At 51.2% G+C, this 19,149-nt stretch overlaps 1 protein-coding gene across 2 annotated transcripts; it reads left to right on the forward strand.

Annotated features, from left to right (window-relative positions):
* Window positions 1–542: 542 nt before the first annotated feature.
* On the forward strand, window positions 543–18,353 carry TSKU (tsukushi, small leucine rich proteoglycan). 2 transcript variants are annotated; one of them, XM_061351369.1, is made up of 3 exons: window positions 543–786; window positions 3,245–3,319; window positions 17,161–18,353. In XM_061351369.1, exon 3 carries the CDS (start codon window positions 17,168–17,170, stop codon window positions 18,224–18,226), a length of 1,059 nt encoding a protein of 352 aa, XP_061207353.1. In that variant the 5' UTR covers window positions 543–786; window positions 3,245–3,319; window positions 17,161–17,167; the 3' UTR covers window positions 18,227–18,353. The 2 variants fall into 2 exon arrangements, with proteins under 2 accessions (XP_061207353.1, XP_061207352.1); XM_061351368.1 differs by lacking the exon at window positions 543–786 and adding an exon at window positions 2,014–2,736.
* The last annotated feature ends 796 nt before the right edge of the window (window positions 18,354–19,149 follow it).

Raw genomic sequence — 19,149 nt, forward strand, 5'->3', positions numbered from 1 at the left:
CTCTTTCACAGCATCCTTGCAACAGCACCAGAGACCGTCCTCCAGTGACGGGGTCTAGATTTCTCTATTCCCAAACTGTGGATTTTTACCTCCTCTTTTCCCCTCTTTCCCAAGTTTTATCCTATTTCAGGGCTTGCACCATACAATTGATAATCCCCAGTCTCCTGCCTGCTGGTGTTGTTCAGACCTCGGTGCTGCCTTGTTGTGCTCTGCACCCTAGGGTGCCAGAGCTGACGTTGGCTCTATAGTCATGGAAAACTGAGTGTAGACAGCGTTCAGGAATAGGACCAACTCCTGCAAAAGAGGTCAGTGCTGGAAACAAGGCAGTGCTGGGAAGTCAACTCCAGAGTGATCCCCAAGAAAGCATAAGGACAAGGAGGGGTTTTACCCAGGGGGATGCAGAGCAATGTGTGCGTGTGCAAGGCCTGTTTGTCACCCCCCTTTTTCCCCCGTAAGGGGGGGATCTGCCAGCTCAGGAGCCGCACAGCCGAGCGCAAGTCCTGCCTCTTTCTTCCTCCTCCTCCTCCTCCTCCTCCTCCTCCCAGATGTTCCCTTGTGTGCAGCCATCTGTTGAGCTCCCTCCTCCTGCGGGGAAGGGGCAGCCCGTTTGCCCGGCCAGCTGCACGCCTTGGACGAGGAGGAGGAGGAGGACGAGGAGGAGGAGGGAGGAAGGGGACACCCGGCCCCAAGCCCCGCTGCTGCTGCCGGCTCCCGGCGGCGCCCGCTCCCTGCCGTGGGAACCGGCGCTGCGCGGCCGCCCCGCCGTGGGAACCGACCCCGGTCCCGGTGAGCCCCCCCCCCGCCTTGGCACCGCCGGTTCTCATTATTGGGGATGGGAAAGGGAGGTTTGAGCCCTCCCTGCAGGTCCGAGCGCCCGCACTGGGGGTATCTGCAGGGACCCCCTCCCTCAGCGTCCGAACGGGGAAACTTTGTGCTGTGATGAGTTGTAGGGGCTCAGCGAGGGGGGGCATCGCAAAACGCTTCTGGTGCGGCAAACGGGGAAGCACAGAGGTTTGGGGTGGGGGTGAGCTACTTTGCCACCACTTACGGCATCCCCACAGAGGGATTTTGGGGTGCAGCGGGGGCGTGCGAGACACCCCCCCCCCCCAAATCCCCGCTTCCTCCCCTTCCACCGGCGCGGGATGCATCGTTTCCAGGCGGGATCCGATCCCTTCCCTTCTCCTTCCCTCCGGTGCAATGGGGAGCGCTGGGGATTGCCACGGCTGCAAAGTAATCCGAGCAGCAGCTGGAGGCTCCGCACCGCCTCCCGTGCCCGGCTGCGGGGCTTTGATTTCACCCAGGGCTCCGCTCTCCTCCCTCCTCTCCGCCCCCCATCTCCCTCCTTCCCTCCCTCCCCGGACCAGGCGGTCGAGGGGAAGGAGAGAAGCCTTTTGGTCGGGTTCTGGTGCTGGGAGGCTCGCTGGGGTTCGAGGTAAGGGGAGAAAGGAGAAGGGGAGGGTGGTAACGCTGGGATGGGGTGAAGAGGCTGGAAAGGGGGGGTCTGCTCCCTCCGGGGCTGCGGAGATAAAGGCAGGGCAAAGCTCCCGTGCCTGGGAATTTCCCATGGCTGTAAATGGATTAAGCTGGAGGGGAAGGTGTGTTTGGGGAGAGGAGGGGAGGAAGCAGACCAGGGTTTATTTGTTCTCTTATTAGAAGAGAGAAAAGAAACAGAAAGACAGAAAGAAAGAGAAAGAAAGAAAATGAAAGAAAAGGAAAGGATCTGGTGGTGGCTCTCGAAGAGGGAGGTCACAAAGCTCGGGGCTCCCCTGATAACACACACACCCTGTAAACTTTTTAAGCAGCTCCATGGAAACTTGCTATTAAAGCTGCAGTCATTTAACAGGCGCAGACCACGTCGGGTTTCTTAGCCCAGGGAAGCACAACACGTGCCAGCTCTCTGGAAACAAAAGGGTCCCTCAACTTTCCTCCTATGGCTTGGGGTTTGGGGAGGTCGGGAGGAGGAGGATGGAGGTGGTGGTGGGTTTTGGTGTGGGGAAGCTGCATCGCCTCCGTTAACCGATGCTGTCCATCGCGGTGAGCTAATGTGATTTAGGGGGGGGGAACACGGGTTCATCAGCGCAGCTGGGCGAGGAGCCTCCAGTCTCCCAAGTGGAAGCATTTCCCCGGGTGTCTGCCATGAGACATCAGCTGCCGTTAGGCTGAATACCCGCATTCAGTCCGGTTACAGTAGGAAACTTGTCTGGGTGGACACTGTGCCATTGCTCTGCAGAGAGCAGCCGGGGCTGGTGGCTGGCGTTGCGCTGAAATATCGCATTGAGCGCTTGCTCCAAAGCAATCCTGGCAGCCGCGGGGGCTTTAGAGCAGTGATAGAGAGCAAGGGGAATGCCAGAAGAGGCACTGTGCAAAGGCAGGGTTCGACCAACGCCTCGCTGATCCCGCCGGGAATGAAGGAGCACACTTGGATGTGTTGGATGCTGCAAGGACCATGGGGAGCTTGGGATGTCTCGGGGGGAATTTGCAGGCTAAACTTGGCTGGCTGCTCGCCCTCGCCGCTGCAAAGGCAAAGTGGGTTCATATCTCCCATCGACCTCTCATAGGGCACACACAAGCGTGTCCCTTCGTGACCCATGGAAGCCAGTCCCTATCCCAGGGAGGACATGGGAATGGGAGGTGCTTGCTCATGTGTGGGTTATAAAGGGCCCGGTGAGGTCCTGACCTGTGCTCAGCCGTTTCCTGTCTCACTCCAACACAGGATCCCTCGCTGGAGGTGGTGGGGTGAGTGATGCTCAGGACTGGGGTAGGAAGGAGGTTGGGTGGCAGCATCCGGACCACGGGTTTTCCCTTTGCAGTATCCCGGAACAGGTTTTCCCTTTGCAGTGTCCAGGACCATGGGTTTTCCCTTTGCAGTATCCAGGACCATGGGTTTTCCCTTTGCAGTATCCCAGAACAGGTTTTCCCTTGCAGTATCCCAGAGTGAGCTGTGCTGCGGGGAGACGCTGCTGGTTTGTGAATGAATCTGAGCAGCTGCTGGCGAAGGCAATGGGGAGCAATTACAGAATGCCCGGAGGGAATGAGGACGTGAGGGACATCCCAGGGGATGTTAATATCTGACAGCGAGGTGGAATGGAAGGGAAGGCTGCAGGGACAGGGGAAGGGTCTCCTGCACTGGTATTCCTTAAGACTGAGTGCAAGGAATAGCCCAGCATTGAATGGGTGGCAGGAAAGGGCTGTTAAAACAAAACACCAAGCAGAAGTCTCCTATCTTTTTGAATACAGGATAAAGCATCCTGTGTTGCCCCATCCCTGCAGCAACCAGCAGCGTGTGCCACCCCGGTGGAGACAGAGCTGGGAAATAAAGGTAAGCCATCGTTTTCCAGAGGTTTAAGAGTTTCCCCTCCATCCCTAACTGCTTCTTTTCCTCCTCTTTCAGTCTCTTTTCCCTCCTCCTCCTCACTTGTCAGCACTTGGTGGGGAGAAGCAGAGCCTGGAAGGTGGGATAGGACAAGGCATCCTCAGCCCAGTACCCGGAGAGCCGTGGTGCTGCTAAACTACCAAAGGGGGCTTCCCCACACCAGAGATGCTGAGGGTTGGGAACAGATAAAGCCTGGCTTGAGCAAGCTGGTTCTTGTCTTCAAACTTGGCACTGATGGAGGTGAATGGATGGAGGGCTCAGCCATTCGGTCCAGGGACACTTGGTGATTTTCAGCTCCATTGGGGTTTTCATATGTATTTCTTTAATTTCTTGGGAACTTCCATCATTCCTTATTGGAGTATTCATGATGTGCAGAGGGGCTGGGGGAAGGAAATACATGCTCTGAGAATCAAACCGGCCTCCCCCCCTCACTGCTTGCAGACACTGCCAAAGATTAAACCAACCTGGCTGCCTTCACACGGGACATTCCGGAGTTGCATTAACCAGGCTGGAATTCTGCCTGTCGCAGCAGTGGCAAACTGGAATGAAGCACTTTATCTTTGCTGTGGATGAGTGCGGGGCCATGTGCTGTGTGTAACAGCTGAGCGCTGACACGTGTGGGCTTCCTTTTCCTTCCCTTTTCCCCTCTGCTGCTGCTTCTTTGCTCTCTGTGTATCTGTGATGCTGACTCCTCTCTTTCCCCCTGGTTCATGTCCAGCAGCTCAAATAAGGACCTTTAGGGTTGGTTTTTCACTCTGAGTAAGAGAACCCTCATTGGGAAATGCTGAGACTTTAAGGCAAAGCCCTGCTGTGGCAGAAGGGTCGGACCAGATGCGATTCCTCGCCCCTATCACGTCTGAGGTGACAAATGCCTGCAGAGCAATCTGAGTGGGGCAGGACATGTCCCTGACCCCAAAATCATTCATTTTCCTCCCAACCTTGACAATGAGATGTCTGTGACAGGGGCATGGAGAGGCTGAGATTCACACAGCAGGATGGAGGCCTTTCCTCCAAAGCCCTTTAATCATACAATCATAGAATCCCAGAGTAGTTTATGTTGGAAGGGACCTTGAAGCTCATCCAGCTCCAACCCCTGCCATGGGCAGGGACCCCTTCCACTGGAGCAGCTTGCTCCAAGCCCCTGTGTCCAACCTGGCCTTGAACACTGCCAGGGATGGGGCGGGGGCACGTATGGGGATGCTGAGATTTGGGATGTCTTACTCTGTTGGTAGAGAAATCAGGTCAAATTGGGTCAGGGGGTGGCTTAATAGAGGGTTAAATGGTAGAGGAATACGGCTGTGTGTGACTTCAGGCGTCTCCATGGTATGGCAGAAGTGCCACAGAGCTGTGCCAAAACCAAGGGAACAGGGATGGGGACAGGATGGAGCCAGGGGAGGTGCACAGCAGGGGTCCCTGGAGAGCCAGACCTGCTGTTGGCAGCCACTGGGACTGCAGCCCCGCTTCAGAGTCCATGGACAGTGATCTGAGGGACACTTGGATACTTCCCCACCACAACCACCTCCCTGGATGTCCCCTTCCCTGTCCCTTTCCCTGTCCCCCAGCCCAGCTGCCCGTTTCACAAAGGGCAAAGCAAGGTTGGCGTCTGCAGAGCATCCAGGCAAGGCAGGAGCTGGGCATGGTGCATGAAGACAGTGATGGCATTTGGCTGGACCAGTTGTGGCAGTGGTCGTGTTGTCTGCGGGCTTCTATGTGGGGTGAGACTGGGATGTCCTGGCTTGTGAGTCCTTCCCAGTTAATGTGGTGGGACTTGGATCTGGGAATGGTACCATCATCCCCACGGGGGAATGAGCACCTCTGGCGTTAGTCATGCTTCAGGTGTCCGGAGGGAAACCAAGGCACATAAATGGGGAAGCTCATACTCATCAGCAGTATGAAATGGGTCCTGCTGGGGATGTAGCTCTCCCAACCCATGTTGGATGATTTTGCTCTCCAATCTCCTGCACCAGGAACTGAAGGATCCTGGGGCAGTGAAAGAAGGCAAAGAGCTGAGGAGGTACCACAACATTACATCACTGAGGCAGGGAAGCATCACCCAGGGTGGCAACCACAGTGGGGATGATGCCCTGGTTTAAAACCCTTTGTCAGCTTTACCCAATCCCATATTCCCAAGCCTTTTTGGAGACCCACAGGGCATAAGGAATGTCTTGTGTGCTTTGCTGGAGTGGAGGCAGCTCCTGAAGCCCTGCCTGATGCTCTATGGAGAGGTTTCGCTGCCATTCATTGTTCACAGCATCACGTTGCAAGAGTTATTGTGGGGTGGGGGGGGAGAAGAAAGGCTGGGAAGGGAAGGAGCCAGGAGCCTCCAGCTGTGCTCTTTGGAACAATAATGGCCAGGATTGTATGTATTATCTCCTCGGTGGAGGGTCTGCAGCTGCACGCTGAGAGCCACAGGCAGCAAAGAGGCCCAGAGATTATTGTGCATGAAAAAGACCCATAAAACCATCCACAGAAATAAAGGAAAAGCCCACAGAGAAGCCCTGGGTGGTGGGGGCAGCACCGAGGGGCACCCAGCCTCACGTTGCCTCCTTGCTTTACCCTCTGTTATTGAAGCCAGCATCCCCGCAGGGTTGGTAGAAGGGAGGTTGGGAGCTGCTGCCTTTCAGGGAGCTAAAGCCACATGGGGTCATCCTAAAGGCCCTCTGCCAGGGCCCAGCTGACATGGATTTCTTTTCCCTCTGCTTTGTGCATGATTCTGGCTGGTGCTGCCTCTGCTTGATGGAGGCAGGGAGAGCACCACAACCGAGGCACCCAAGAGGCAGCATCTGGACACTTGATTAGCAGACACCTCTGTTTCAAGGAGAAAGAGGTGGAAAGCCCTTAGAGATACAGGATCATGGAAGCATGGAATGGTTTGGGTTGGAAGGGACCTTAAAGCTCATCCAGCTCCAACCCCTGCCATGGGCAGGGACCCCTTCCACTGGAGCAGCTTGCTCCAAGCCCCTGTGTCCAACCAGGCCTTGAACACTGCCAGGGATGGGGCAGCCACAGCTTCTCTGGGCACCCTGTGCCAGCGCCTCAGCACCCTCACAGGGAAGAACTTCTGCCTTATATCCAATCTAAACTTCCTCTGTTTCAGTTTGAACCCATCACCCCTTGTCCTATCACTGCAGTCCCTGATGCAGAGCCCCTCTCCAGCATCCTTGCAGCCCCCTTCAGACACTGGAAGCTGCTCTGAGATCTCCACCAGCTTCTGTTCTCCAGGCTGAACAGCCCCAACTTTCTCAGCCTGTCTCCATACAGGAGCTGCTCCAGCTCCTGAGCATCCTCGTGGCCTCCTCTGGACTTCTTCTAACAGCTCCATGTCCTTTCTATGTCGAGGTCACCAGCACTGCACACAGTGCTGCAAGTGGGGTCTCACAAGAGCAGAGAGATAGAACCACCTCCTTCAGCTTGCTGGTCACACTGGGATGACAGGGATGCTGTGAGCTACTCAGTCTCGATGGGCTATGTCTCACCAGGAGGGGCAAAGGCATCACCCTGGGATGCTTTACCTTCCTCCAGCACCATCCCTTCTCTCTCTCTTCCTTCCTTTCTTCCTTCCCCCTGCCCAGCTCATCCTCTCAAGGAGAACCCACCATGTTCATCCATGCAGCATGGTCCTTCTGCAGCCAACTGGTGTGATCGAACACAAACCAAGTCAGGAACGTGGGATGCATCCACAGATATCAGACCTTTCCCTCATGGACCAGACACCTGCGGGTGGGTCCTTGCAACCTGTGCAAAGGATGGGATATTGTATGTGCCATTCCAGGGACATGTGTTGCATGCGGCATTCCCCAGTTGGGCACAAAGGCATGGCTCTATTAACATCATCATGGGTAGGAGGTTTCCTCTCCTCTGCTGCACCTCTTAGTGCTTCTCACTGTCCCAGTGTATGGTGTTCATCCCAGAGTGAGAGCTGGAGTGCTCTGATAAAGCATTGTCATAGCCAGAGCTGGCACAGGAACCAGCTGGGGGTCAGGTGTGGGGCAGCCTCATCAAGGGCTGAAGCTATAGAAGAACCTTGCTGGGATCATTTCAGCTTTCAGTAATTGACCAGCTAAGAAATAAGGCCTCGGTTGGTTTATGCTTTAACTACTCACATCAGCTTTCTCCTCTGACACCAGGAATGGTCTAAGAGGGGAGGGAAGTGCATGCAACCCTGATGCTGCAGATGAAGCTGTGATCCATCGCTTCCAAACTGATCCTTTGCAGGGGGATATGCAGCCCTGAAGAAGAAGGGTTTAATCTTCCTAGTCATTGCTGTGATTTGAGTAAAGCCTGCATACTCATAGCCTCCCTCTGGGCATCACTGTGAGGCCTTGAGCATTGGTGATGATGGGGCAGGGGGATCTGTTGGTGGCTTCACCAAGTCCCTCTACAGCAAAATACGTTAGAGCTGGCATAAAAACCAGTATAAAACTCTCCTTCTGCTATGAAGTGCCAAGCCAAAGGGCTGCTCTGTCCTCCTGCTTGTGCCAAAATAACTCATTTGCGCTCCCATTCTGGGATGTGTCACTGGGTTTATGATAAAAGATCCTATTTGGACAGAGTTTGAGGAGGTTAAGAAAATATTTGTGTTCCCAGCTGAGATGAGGTCTCTGTTGCACTCAGTGAGCACTGGGACAGTGAGACCTCCTGTTCCTGGAAACGCTTATGGTGAGAAAGAAAAGAGGGAGGATCATAATGAGGGCTCATTGAGGGTAGAAGGATTTGGGGTGATGCTGGAGCAGAATAAAGCCCTGTGGTCCTGCATCCCTTGTCTGATCCCATGCACCCCTTGTCTGATCCTTTGCATCCCACACTGCTAGAACTGGTGTGCCACCACGAATGCTCCCAGTTTGAGCCATCCTTCATCTTGCACAGCCAAGAGGCAACGGTGGGGCTGGGATGCTCACACCCCATCCAGCCCCACGAATCCCCCATAGTGCTGACAGGAGGTGCCACGCTGCTCCAACCCATTTCCCTGCCCACAGCGCTCCAGAGGCTTGGCAAACCTCATTTCCATTCGGGAACACCTCCTCCAGGCGCAAGCACAGCTCAGCGTGAGGCTGGCGAGCGAAACCACTTCCAGAAGCCACGGGAGACCCTTTCCCCCACCCCAATACAACTGCTGTTAACCTGACAGCTTCCTGGGCTCAGCAGGGAAGGGGGATTTGTGTGCTGCAGTGATTTAATTTGCCCACACTGGAGGCAGCACTGACTTATTCCCTACTCGAGGCGAAATTCCTGGGAGTTGAGCTGGTTTTTGCTTCCAAGATGTGGCTTTGCGAAGCACGTAGCTCTTGGGGTGGCGGAAGCTGTCCGTGTTTCAGCTGGGGATGTAAACCAGCTGGAGGTCGCTGTGTGGGTTGGCAGACCTGCCCGCGCAGGTTTCCTTTTGTCAGAGCCCAAAATACACCACACTCCGATTTCCTCCTTCGAGGGGGGATGAGGGATGCTGGAGGAGGGAGGTTGCACCCGGGGAGTAAGCTCTTAGCTGTTTAAACACTAGGATGATAAATTACCTGTTGCCTCTTGCAAAGCAGATGGGATTTGTGACACGAACAGTTGGAGCAAAGATTATTTTAATAGGTCTCTCCAATTGTTTTATATATATTAACAAAAGCATCATATTTTTCTTTCGACTTAAAAAAACCCAATAGGCTGTTTCAGCCTGAGCAAGGCATGGCACATGTTTGGAAACAAACCCAGTGTGAAGCTGTAGGGTTTGAAGCGTTCCGTCTATATCCATCTTTCCTGCAACCTATGGTGTGTTGAGAGGCTGCTTGGGTTTGGCTTTGGGGTTGTGAAATGATTCTGATGCTTGACAATCTGGCTTTGCTCTTACCAGTCTTATCTAACCCATCCCTGTAACAGTGATGAATATATAACAGCTATGATATATAACCTACCAGTAACAGCTATGCAAATCTCTCTGAAGGATGGGTGGGATGCTGGATAACCATTGAGGTTTTGGCTCAGTAGTTTATGTCCAGAGCAGAGAAAAAGGTAATGGAGATAACTGAAGTCTGTGGAAAATGAGGAATGATGTCTTGGGTTTTGTGTCCTTGCCCCTTCTGGCTCCCAGCAACCCAAATTCCATGTTTCCTGGTGAGATCCACATCTCATTGCTCATGCAGAGCAATGGAGTTCTTGTCCATATCTGGGAGCACCACCTTGTCCCCTCTTTCAATCACTTGCATGGGACCAAAACACCTCCCACAGCAGATAAACCACTGGCTCAAGATCTCCTTGATTTGTCTACGTCCTGTGACCCCTGGGGACTCCCAGTCAAGGAGGATAAATCCCACCCTTAGCCCATCCATCCCCATCACTCTGCCCTGAAGGTCTGCCTTAAGCACAACCGCATCTCCGCATTGCAGAAGCAGACATGACTTTTTCTTTCCATTACCAGTTTGGTGCCTATTGTATCTTACTTTTCCATAGCCTGGTAATGTAGATTCCTGATACCACTGGGTTAATTACTTGCTGACAAGTCCTCTTTTGGTAGTGGAGCTCTTAGCTGAATGCAAAGGAGGTGCTTTTACATCCGTTATTAGAAATCATTAAAGCAGAAAGGAATTAATAGAGAATTTTTTTTCTTTTCCTTTTTTTTTTGGTCTTCATTCCCTGCATTTAATTCTGATTTTCCCCAGTGAGCAGGAAGATGGAGCAAAAAATGTTCAGCACGTGGAGAGTGATTTATCTCCTGTTCAGACCCTTGCTGTCTCTTTAGATTGAGCCGTAAGAGCTAAAGCCACCGTCCCAGTGGCGGAGTTTCCCCCCATCCCAATGCTTGCATGCACTGAGGGGGTAATAAGGTGAGGAGAACGAGAGGATCAGGTTGCATATACCCTTCTTTATATCCTGATGGATAGCTGTGACTGAATCTTCTCTTTAAGCAGCATTGCACTTCCCATTGATAAAACCATCTGTGTGATGCGTGATAAATTATCACCTACAAGCAACTTGTGCAATGGGTCCTGATGGAGGGTCCATGAAATCAAGCTGAATTTAGAAGAGCCAAGGGGCTAATTCTCATCCTGCTGTCATTGATATCAGAGTAACTCCACTGAACTCCTCCAAACCTGCCCATGGAAGTGTTCAAGGCCAGGTTGGACACAGGGGCTTGGAGCAAGCTGCTCCAGTGGAAGGGGTCCCTGCCAGTGGCAGGGGTTGGAGCTGGATGAGCTTTAAGATCCCTTCCAATCCAAACCAGTTTGATTCTGTGATCTAAGAAAATACAGGATCAAACTGAAACAGTAGATACTTCTTGGGTTCTCATCACCTCTCCCCTCCCTAAATCCAGTAAATCACAACATCGAGTATAAAGCCAGGACCAGTTCTGCAGAGTGCACCCCAAAACCAGCAAACAACACAAGATAACACATGGGTTAGAAAGCCCTGCTGCCATTCTCACCAAAACTCCTTTGTGAGGAAGCATTAATTGCTTTAATACACTTTATAGAGGGGGCAAAAGCAGCTTTTTGCTGCAGGTATGTGGGGAGGAAGAGCTGGTCTGAAGCAGGCAGAGCAAAAGCCTGGATGACCTTTACTTTCAACTGATTCACACACACAAATAAGAACCAGTATCCTTGTCAGCAGCAATTCCTTTCTCATGTGAGGGGTGTGTGCCTGCAGATTGAGGGATTAATAGTCTCTGGTCGTAGGCTGGTTTGAGCTAGTTTTGCTGCCTGCTCACATTGGCCTATGGGATCTGGGGACTGGGCTGTGATTGCATCTCTGGTGTAATTTGGACTCAGCCTGGGAGAGTCCACACTGGAAAAGTGGAGCTGTTGCTAGAGCTGCACTTTGCTCAACAATTACCCGTATTTTACCGAGTGATTAATGGGAGGAAGGGAAGGGAAAGGTGTCTGAAGTGATTTTGTGCTTGGAGAAGCCCCTTGGGACCATCCTGATGCTCCGCTGCATCCCAGCTGCATCCCAGAGCCTCCCAAGTATTTAAAGAGAGAAAGAGCCAACTATCTCTCTGTGTTTTCCAGCCTGGAGGATTTATGGCCTCTATCAGCCCATGCAGCTTGTTTCACTTTCCAATAACTTTCCCTTTCCCCTGCCCCCAGCAGTGATTGCAGCCAAGTGGGCCTTGTGGGCCTCGCTATAGGGACTGCTTTTCCTTCACTTGGCTGATGCAAGAGGCAGAAGACAATCCCCAGATTTTCCTCCTGATGAAATACTGCTGTTAACCCAACTCCTCCGTCCTTTGCTAGAACAGCAGCTCTGTTTGGGATAGGTGGATTGCAGCCCTTCCTTTTTGCCTCTTCCCTTTAAAGGTTGCTCTATTCGCTGTTAATCCAGAATTAATCCAGCAGGACACTTGGAAATGACCAGGATCTCTCCTTAGAAATGCACAGATTCATGTTATAGATTCACAGAGTGCCTTGTGTTGGAAGGGACCTTAAAGCTCATCCAGCTCCAACCCCTGCCATGGGCAGGGACACCTTCCACTAGAGCAGCTTGCTCCAAGCCCCTGTGTCCAACCTGGCCTTGAGCACTGCCAGGGATGGGGAGTACCTGTCATACCTGATCTGCTCTAATTGTGGGGTGCTATTGAAAATACAGGTCCTGATTTCCTGGTTCCTGTCTCAGAGCTGGTAAACCTCTGGCTGGGCAGCCTGATTTGCTGGAAGACGTCCCACCAAAGGAAAAGAAAGGAAGATTAGGGTTTTCTTGGATGAGTGAGCTGAACTGGTTCATCCTGGATGCTCTTTGTTGCTGGACAGGACTTGGGTTTGGAAGATGCAGCCAGGGTTGGGGTGGGAAGCTGTACCAGAGGGAGACTGGGCATTCTGTTCCGCCATGGACGAGGGAGAGATGGAGCATTCCAGGAATGGATCTGGCCTTAGGTGGGTTTCATCTCCTTCTGAAGCAATTTATTTCACTTCACACCATTGTAGACACAACCTGGGGTTTCTGCACTTCTTACTTATGCACCTTAAGCTTCATGTGGTGGCTTTAGGTCCTCATCCATGACTTCAGCTGCATTTCAGCTTTGGGAAGCTGAGGGGTGCAGCATGAAGAATGAGGGGTCCCCTTCCTGACTCCCATCAAACAATAGACTTTCAAACATCTCCCCTTTCTATTTTTAATTAGTCCTTGATTTTTGGCTATAGGGATTTCCAGCTTGGTGGTTGCCAGGACAACCGGAGGAAGCCTGGGTAGCATCCTCTCAGTCTCTGCATATCCAAAGAGGGGACCAGTCCCTGAGGGACGGGCTTCCATCCAAGGTGGGATGTGTTAGCACATCTCCTTTGGGTGGGAATGAGGTGGAAACCTCTCAGCTGTGGATCAGGGAAGACTAGTGAGAAAAGTCTTTAAGGAGGAGGAGAAGGAGGAAATCCAGCGCAGTAAGAAGTGTGAATTGGCAACAGCACCATAACAAGGCTTTCCTCTCTCCCACACCACCCCACTACCATCAGCTGAGACGTGGGTTTCCTGCAGTCTGGTTCTCAAATCAGATTTTAATGTGGTTTCTTTTGGCAGGGAAACCTCAGTGTGAGGTTTCTGCCCATGTCCTGCCACACAACAGTGAAGGGGATGAGCAGAGCAGGAAGGAATCATGCATTGAAGCATCTGCAGGCTCAGGGAGGGATGTGGGATTTGGGGAGAAGGCTAGCACCCTAGTTGCTAGGAGCTTGGTCCATCACTGGGTCTCTTTGGGGTTGTCTCAGGATATTTGCCATGCACAAAGGATGAGCAACAAAGACCAGAGACCTGCAGCCACTCTGGGTACCAAAATGTGGGGGATGATGCTGCACCCCAACAGATCCTGTTGAAATCAATGGGTACAATGAGCCCGCAGACCTCATTTATTTTATCCTTGGGATATCTCCACACCACAATAGTTATAGAAATGGTCAATGAATGAACCACCCCAAGGGCTGCTTTCTCCTGATGGCTTTCCCTTCACTATCCCAAGTGCTGGTGCCAGTGTTTTCTGATCCATGCTGTTTCCTCTAGGTGAATCTCCCCTGTGCTTCAGCAGGATAACTCATCTCCCTTTTACAAGGGGATACCTTGGCTTCCTGCCTTTATCAACAGAGCAGCTCGTAGGCAGCAATCCAAAGGCAATTTGATGCGGTTTCAAACGGATGCTGTACACAGATGAACAGTAAATGCCTGCAGCGTGTTTCTTTCCTCATTCAAAGAGCACTATTGATTGCTCCATGCAATGACAAAGCATGCCTGGACCTGACTAAGCTCTTCCTTGATTATCTGGCAATGCAGGCGACTCTTTCCTTGGAGTGGAAGGTGTCCGGTACCTTTATTTCTCCTATCTTTTATCAGGGCTATTGGCCAAGTGGTCTATTTGCCTATGAAGGCTTCATGCTCCTCCATAAGGGAGTTTTTAGCTGGTAGTAATGGATTGCAGCTCATCAGCAAAGCAATTGCAAGCCAGTAAGGGAGTATTTGGGGCAGTGCTGGAGGAGGGAAGAGGCAATAGATGCTGTGCAAATAGCTAAGCTGAGCTTTATGTCCTGCATTTCAGCTGTGTAATGTTGTGTCTTTGACGCTGGCTGCAGCAACGGGTGGTGCAATAGGAGTCACTTCATCTGCCCACTTATGGAGATCATTTCTGTAGCTGATTGGGAATGGAACTCCCATGTCAAAGGGGTTTAAGCAGCTGCGTATGGAACCGCTGGCTTTGATTCTTGTCTCAGTTCAAGGAATCATAGAATCATGGAATGGTTTGGGTTGGAAGGGACCTTAAAGCTCATCCAGCTCCAGCCCATCAAGGGCAGGGACCCCTTCCACTGGAGCAGCTTGCTCCAAGCCCCTGTGTCCAACCTGGCCTTGAACACTGCCAGGGATGGGGCAGCCACAGCTTCTCTGGGCACCCTGTGCCAGCGCCTCAGCACCTTCATTATAAAGTTTCTTCCTTATCTCTAGCCTGAATCAGCCCTCTTTTAGTCTAAGGCCATTCCCCCTTGTCCTATTGCTACAGGCCCTGCTAAAAGGTCTGTTCCCAGTTAAAATAGGACTTTGGAAGTTGACCTCTTGCTTTTCTTCAGGTGGCCCAGCAGGAGCCCATGAAGGTCTTAGCAGTGCTCAGAAAGCCAAGTCTCACACTGATGTGTGTTTGGACCTGCTGAGGTCTGATGCAGGTCCCACCACAGCCAACAGGATGCCATGAGGAACTGAGCTGGGCTTTTGAAGGGGAAGTCAGGAGACACTTTCCCTGTTGCGACATCAAGTGGGAACAGCTACTGGGTAGGATCTGTGAGAAGAAATACCAGTATCACAGGATCACAGAATCCAAGGATACAGGGACATCAAGGATCATCTGGTCCAGCCTCCCTCGGCAAAGCATGACCTGGACTGGATGCCCAGTGCCCTGTGCAGCCCAATCTTAATAGTGTCCAGTGTTGGGGAGTCAACACTTCCCTGGGGAGATTATTCCAGTGCCTGGTTGTTCTCACTGGGGAAAATTTCCCTCTTGTGTCCAGTGGGAATCTCCCCAGCAGTAACTTGTGCCCATCACCCCTCGGCTTCTCCATAGGACTCCTTGTCAAAAGGGAGTCTCCATCTTCTTTGCAGCCACCCTTTAACTCCTGGCATGTGGGGATAAGGTCTCCTCTGAGCCTTCTTTTCTCTACGCTGAACAAACCCAGCTCTCTCAGCCTGTCGTGAGACTGAGCTGACATTAGTGCAGGTGCTTCCCTGCAGTGAGACATTTAACATTTGAGGTTTTGCTTTTTGAGTTCCCAAAGAGCTCCCCGCTGCTGTAATTTCCCCTGGTAATGAAACATTTCAGTGCATTCCAAACGCAGCTCCATGGAAAAAGGAGGGTTTAGTCTAGGAGGGATTGCAGAAGGGAGCAAGTTATGGTCTGCCTGCATGAAACCGGAGGGGATCAGCCCTGATGTCATTAAGAAAGGGGTATCTGGATATGTGTCTGTAGAAAGGAGCTCTACCCCGTGTCCCCTCTGCACACATACGTGTTTGCTCAAGAAACAGTTGAGATGGGCTGGGGCTGGGGCTCATCTCGCAGTTCTTCTGTTGTTTCTATGCAATAATGCACCCCAGAGGACTGCGTGTCAGCCTTTAGCAATGCACCAGTTGCAAGCGCGTTGGCCACAGTCCCAATCTCTGCTCTCTATTTGCAGGAGGTCTGGGGCTACCACCAGACAGGTCCTATCGGTGACTGGGACAATGTTTTTGCAATGGTTTTCCCCCCTTTGTGCTCCTTATACACATTGGCAAGTAATCCCTGGGAAGGAGAGCAGAGCCAGTGCTGGAAAGGGAGAGAAACTGCTGCCAAAAGCTGGGTGAGGGAGGATGAAGTGTGAACCTCTAGGAAATGGCCCTGGGAAGGTGCAAGGGCTGTGGGGAAGGCGCCTCAGCCAGATCAAAGGGTGCATGGGAAAGATGATCCCACAAGGAAGCGAATAAAGTGCTTTTAAGCAGCAGCGGGGAAGGTGAGAATAGAGAGCAGGGGGGCTGAGATGGGGATGGGAACACGCATTTTAAAGGGGGTTTATTTTCTTTGGTTAAAGGAGTGCTTGGCACGTGGGTCTCTTTATCACCAACAGCATAGGCAGTGAGCAATGATGGCTCTCCTTGCCTCCTTTGGTGGGAGATTGCTGGCCTCTTGTAAGGCATGAGGAGCTGTCACCCATGATTGCAATGGGAATCAAAGAGGAAAGCCCTTGTTGACCTGTAGGGTCTGGCATCCAATTTAACCCCTTCAGAGAGGCAGAGCTAAAGCTGTTTTGGCTGGCTGTTGCAATCACTGTTGCCTACAGTTGTGTAGAGGATGTGTTAGGATGCGATCAGAAGAGGCCGGTGAGGTGCACATCAGCTCTCTTCCTCCCTTGTCTGTGATGATGAAGGGACAGAAACACCTGAGATGGAGGAAGTTTAAAACCAGAGAGTTAGGGAGAGCTCCCTGCTTGCTGCCATTGTTAATCACAGAGAATTCTTAATGTAATTAGCAAAGCCTCCCCAGAGGCTCTGTATGAAACAAATTGACTCTCTCCACTCGATGCCTGTGCAGGAGGCTGGGCTCCCTACAGCAGAGTCTGGGTTAGACTGAGTGGTCCTTAGTTCCTCTGCTTCATCAGGCAAGGAGCCAAGGGGATGTTGTTTCTCCTGCCTGCCACCAGCCTGAGGAGCACTGGGTTTAGCCACCTGATACAAAGCAATGATTTTACCTACCTAAACACTTCTGTATTAGCATCTGAAGTCTAAGCAAAGGAGACGTGCAGTTCATCTGGGCAGAAGGCAGCTCCTTTCTAGCTGTTCATCGTGGATGATGTTCTGATGATGCTGTTATCTCCCTCACCTATAGGAAATTTGAATGGAGCTTTGGTTTTTCCTTTCCTGATAAGGCTTTTGGACACCTAAGGCTCTGTAAGGCACAGCCTAAATGATTTCTCTAACCTCTCAGTGCAAGACTCCCAAATGCGTGCCCTGACATGAAGACCTCTGTGCATTGCACTATAGCCAGGCTATAAAACGACTCAATGTTTGAGCTGTCATTTAGCTCCTTTTGTGGTCCACTCAAAAGGCCAGATCTTGCTGATAGGCAAGTTCTTACTGTTCTTACAGCTAATTTCCTGTTGTTTCTTAACTCGGTTATATCTTCAAGACTTGACCTGATTTGCTTTCTCCATTAAGTTCCCACAGGGGTTCATAACATGAAAGATAAGGTGTTTGGAACATCCATGCTGTTTAAGGTTATACTTAATCTATCCATTTGGAAAGACAGAAGAGAATACTGTACAACTTAAACAGTTACGCATCTACAGCAGTTAAATCTATTTCATTATCATCTTGTTTTCCAGGTCAACAATGCGGTTCCTAGCCTGGTTCAATTTGCTGCTTCTCCTTCCTTGTTTCAGTACCACCAAGACCTGCTTCCCTGGCTGCCACTGCGAAGTGGAAAGCTTTGGTCTCTTTGACAGCTTTAGCCTGACCAAGGTGGACTGCAGTGGAATAGGCTCACACATTGTTCCCGTCCCAATCCCTCTGGATACCTCCTACTTGGATCTATCATCAAACAAACTGGAAACAATCAATGAATCGAAGCTCACTGGCCCTGGATACACCACCTTGGTGAGCCTTGACCTGAGCTACAATAAGATCGCCAAGATTTCCTCCACAACCTTCTCCAGGCTTCGATACCTGGAGTCCTTGGACTTGAGTCATAACTCTTTGGAAGTCCTTCCAGAGGACTGTTTCTCCAGTTCTCCTTTGGGCGACATAGATTTGAGCAATAATAAGCTCTCGGATATAGCGATGGACATTTTCACTTCAAAAGGTCAAGGAAAACCCTTGAATGTGGATCTATCCAATAATATTCTCAGCACAATTACAAGACACCGTGAAAAGAGCATCCCAAATATCCAGAACTTGAATCTTTCTGGGAACAGGCTAACGTCTGTGCCAAACCTTCAAGGCATCCCTCTCCGATACTTAAATCTTGATGGGAACCCCATAGTCAAAGTTGAGAAAGGAGACTTCATGGGGCTGAAAGATCTGATTCATTTATCCCTCAGTGGCCTGCGTGGCTTGGGAGAGTTCTCTCCTTATAGCTTCAAGGAGCTACCAGCCCTCCAAGTACTTGATTTATCCAACAATCCCAACCTGAAGTCACTGACTGCTGAAGTGATCTTTGGGCTGAACTCCCTACAAGAGCTCAACCTCTCTGGCACAGGCATGTCATCCTTGCCAAAGACTGTGCTGAAACACCTGCCTTCCATCAAAAGCATCACCCTGGGGAAGAACATACAGTGTCTTAAGACCATCAAAGAAGGACAGTACCACCGACAAATCGGGCTGACCAAAAAAGAGGTTCTCAGTTGCCATGATAGCCATGGATCCGTAGCAGCAGCACCTTATGTTTTGTGATGAAAGCTGGGGAGAAGGTGGGGAAGGGAGGGTGGGGGGGCATGGGATTTGTACAGGATCGGACTGAGAGGGTTTGCAGTGTGCCTTTTGTAAGACTGCCAATAATTTATATATTTGTATAAGCCAATATTTGATTGTTTGTGGATTTTATAAACTCTCAAACTCTCTGCAATGCTCCAGTTTTTACCCTTGAGGTCCTGTACGCAGCCCCTTGGCTCAAGAGTGGTGATGCTGGATAATGGGGACCGAGCTGCTCTGCAGGTCCCAGGGCAGAACAATAGGTCTGGAGCAACCTTTTGTGTCCCAAAACAAAGTCATTTGTCTCCACACCAAAACATACTGACTCTGTAGCTTACAAACCCATGCACCATCCTTTTGTATTAACTCTTACTCCCCAAGAAGTGCCTTCTGGATGTTGCCTTCATTAGCAGCACCCTGGTCCCTGTCATGCACTTTCAGTCTTGAAGAAACCTTTCCAGACAAACCTGAACACAGGGTGCTCCTAATGGGCTGGTTTTTACATGTTATTTGCATGTGTGTGCAATGAACATTAAGACAAGAACTTTTCCCACTGTTTCTCCCTGTTTTGCCATCATGTCTTTAGATCCAACCTTTCTAACCTTAGCGAGCCATTGCTCAGAGATGATGCACAGCAAAGCAAGAGGGAAGCAGAGGGGTTTGCAAACAGCCACATCTCACCCAGGAACCAGCCTCTGATGAAACAAATTGAGTTGCAAAGTAAAGAGATCATGTATCCTGGCATAAAATAGTAATAAACATCCCTCTTCCCTTTCTGGGAAAGCTGGGAAGAAAACCTGGGCAGGGATCCCCATATTGACCAAGACGCAGCCCCACAGGATGCAAAACTAAGCTGTTTCCATGCTGATGTTCCCCATCTGAACATAGCTGCAGCTCAGCTGGGA

This window comes from Neopsephotus bourkii, unplaced genomic scaffold (assembly GCF_033783945.1).
Source record: "Neopsephotus bourkii isolate Nb327-2 ecotype Australia unplaced genomic scaffold, CSIRO-AGI_Nbou_v1 NB_580, whole genome shotgun sequence".
NCBI classification, from domain to species: domain Eukaryota; kingdom Metazoa; phylum Chordata; class Aves; order Psittaciformes; family Psittacidae; genus Neopsephotus; species Neopsephotus bourkii.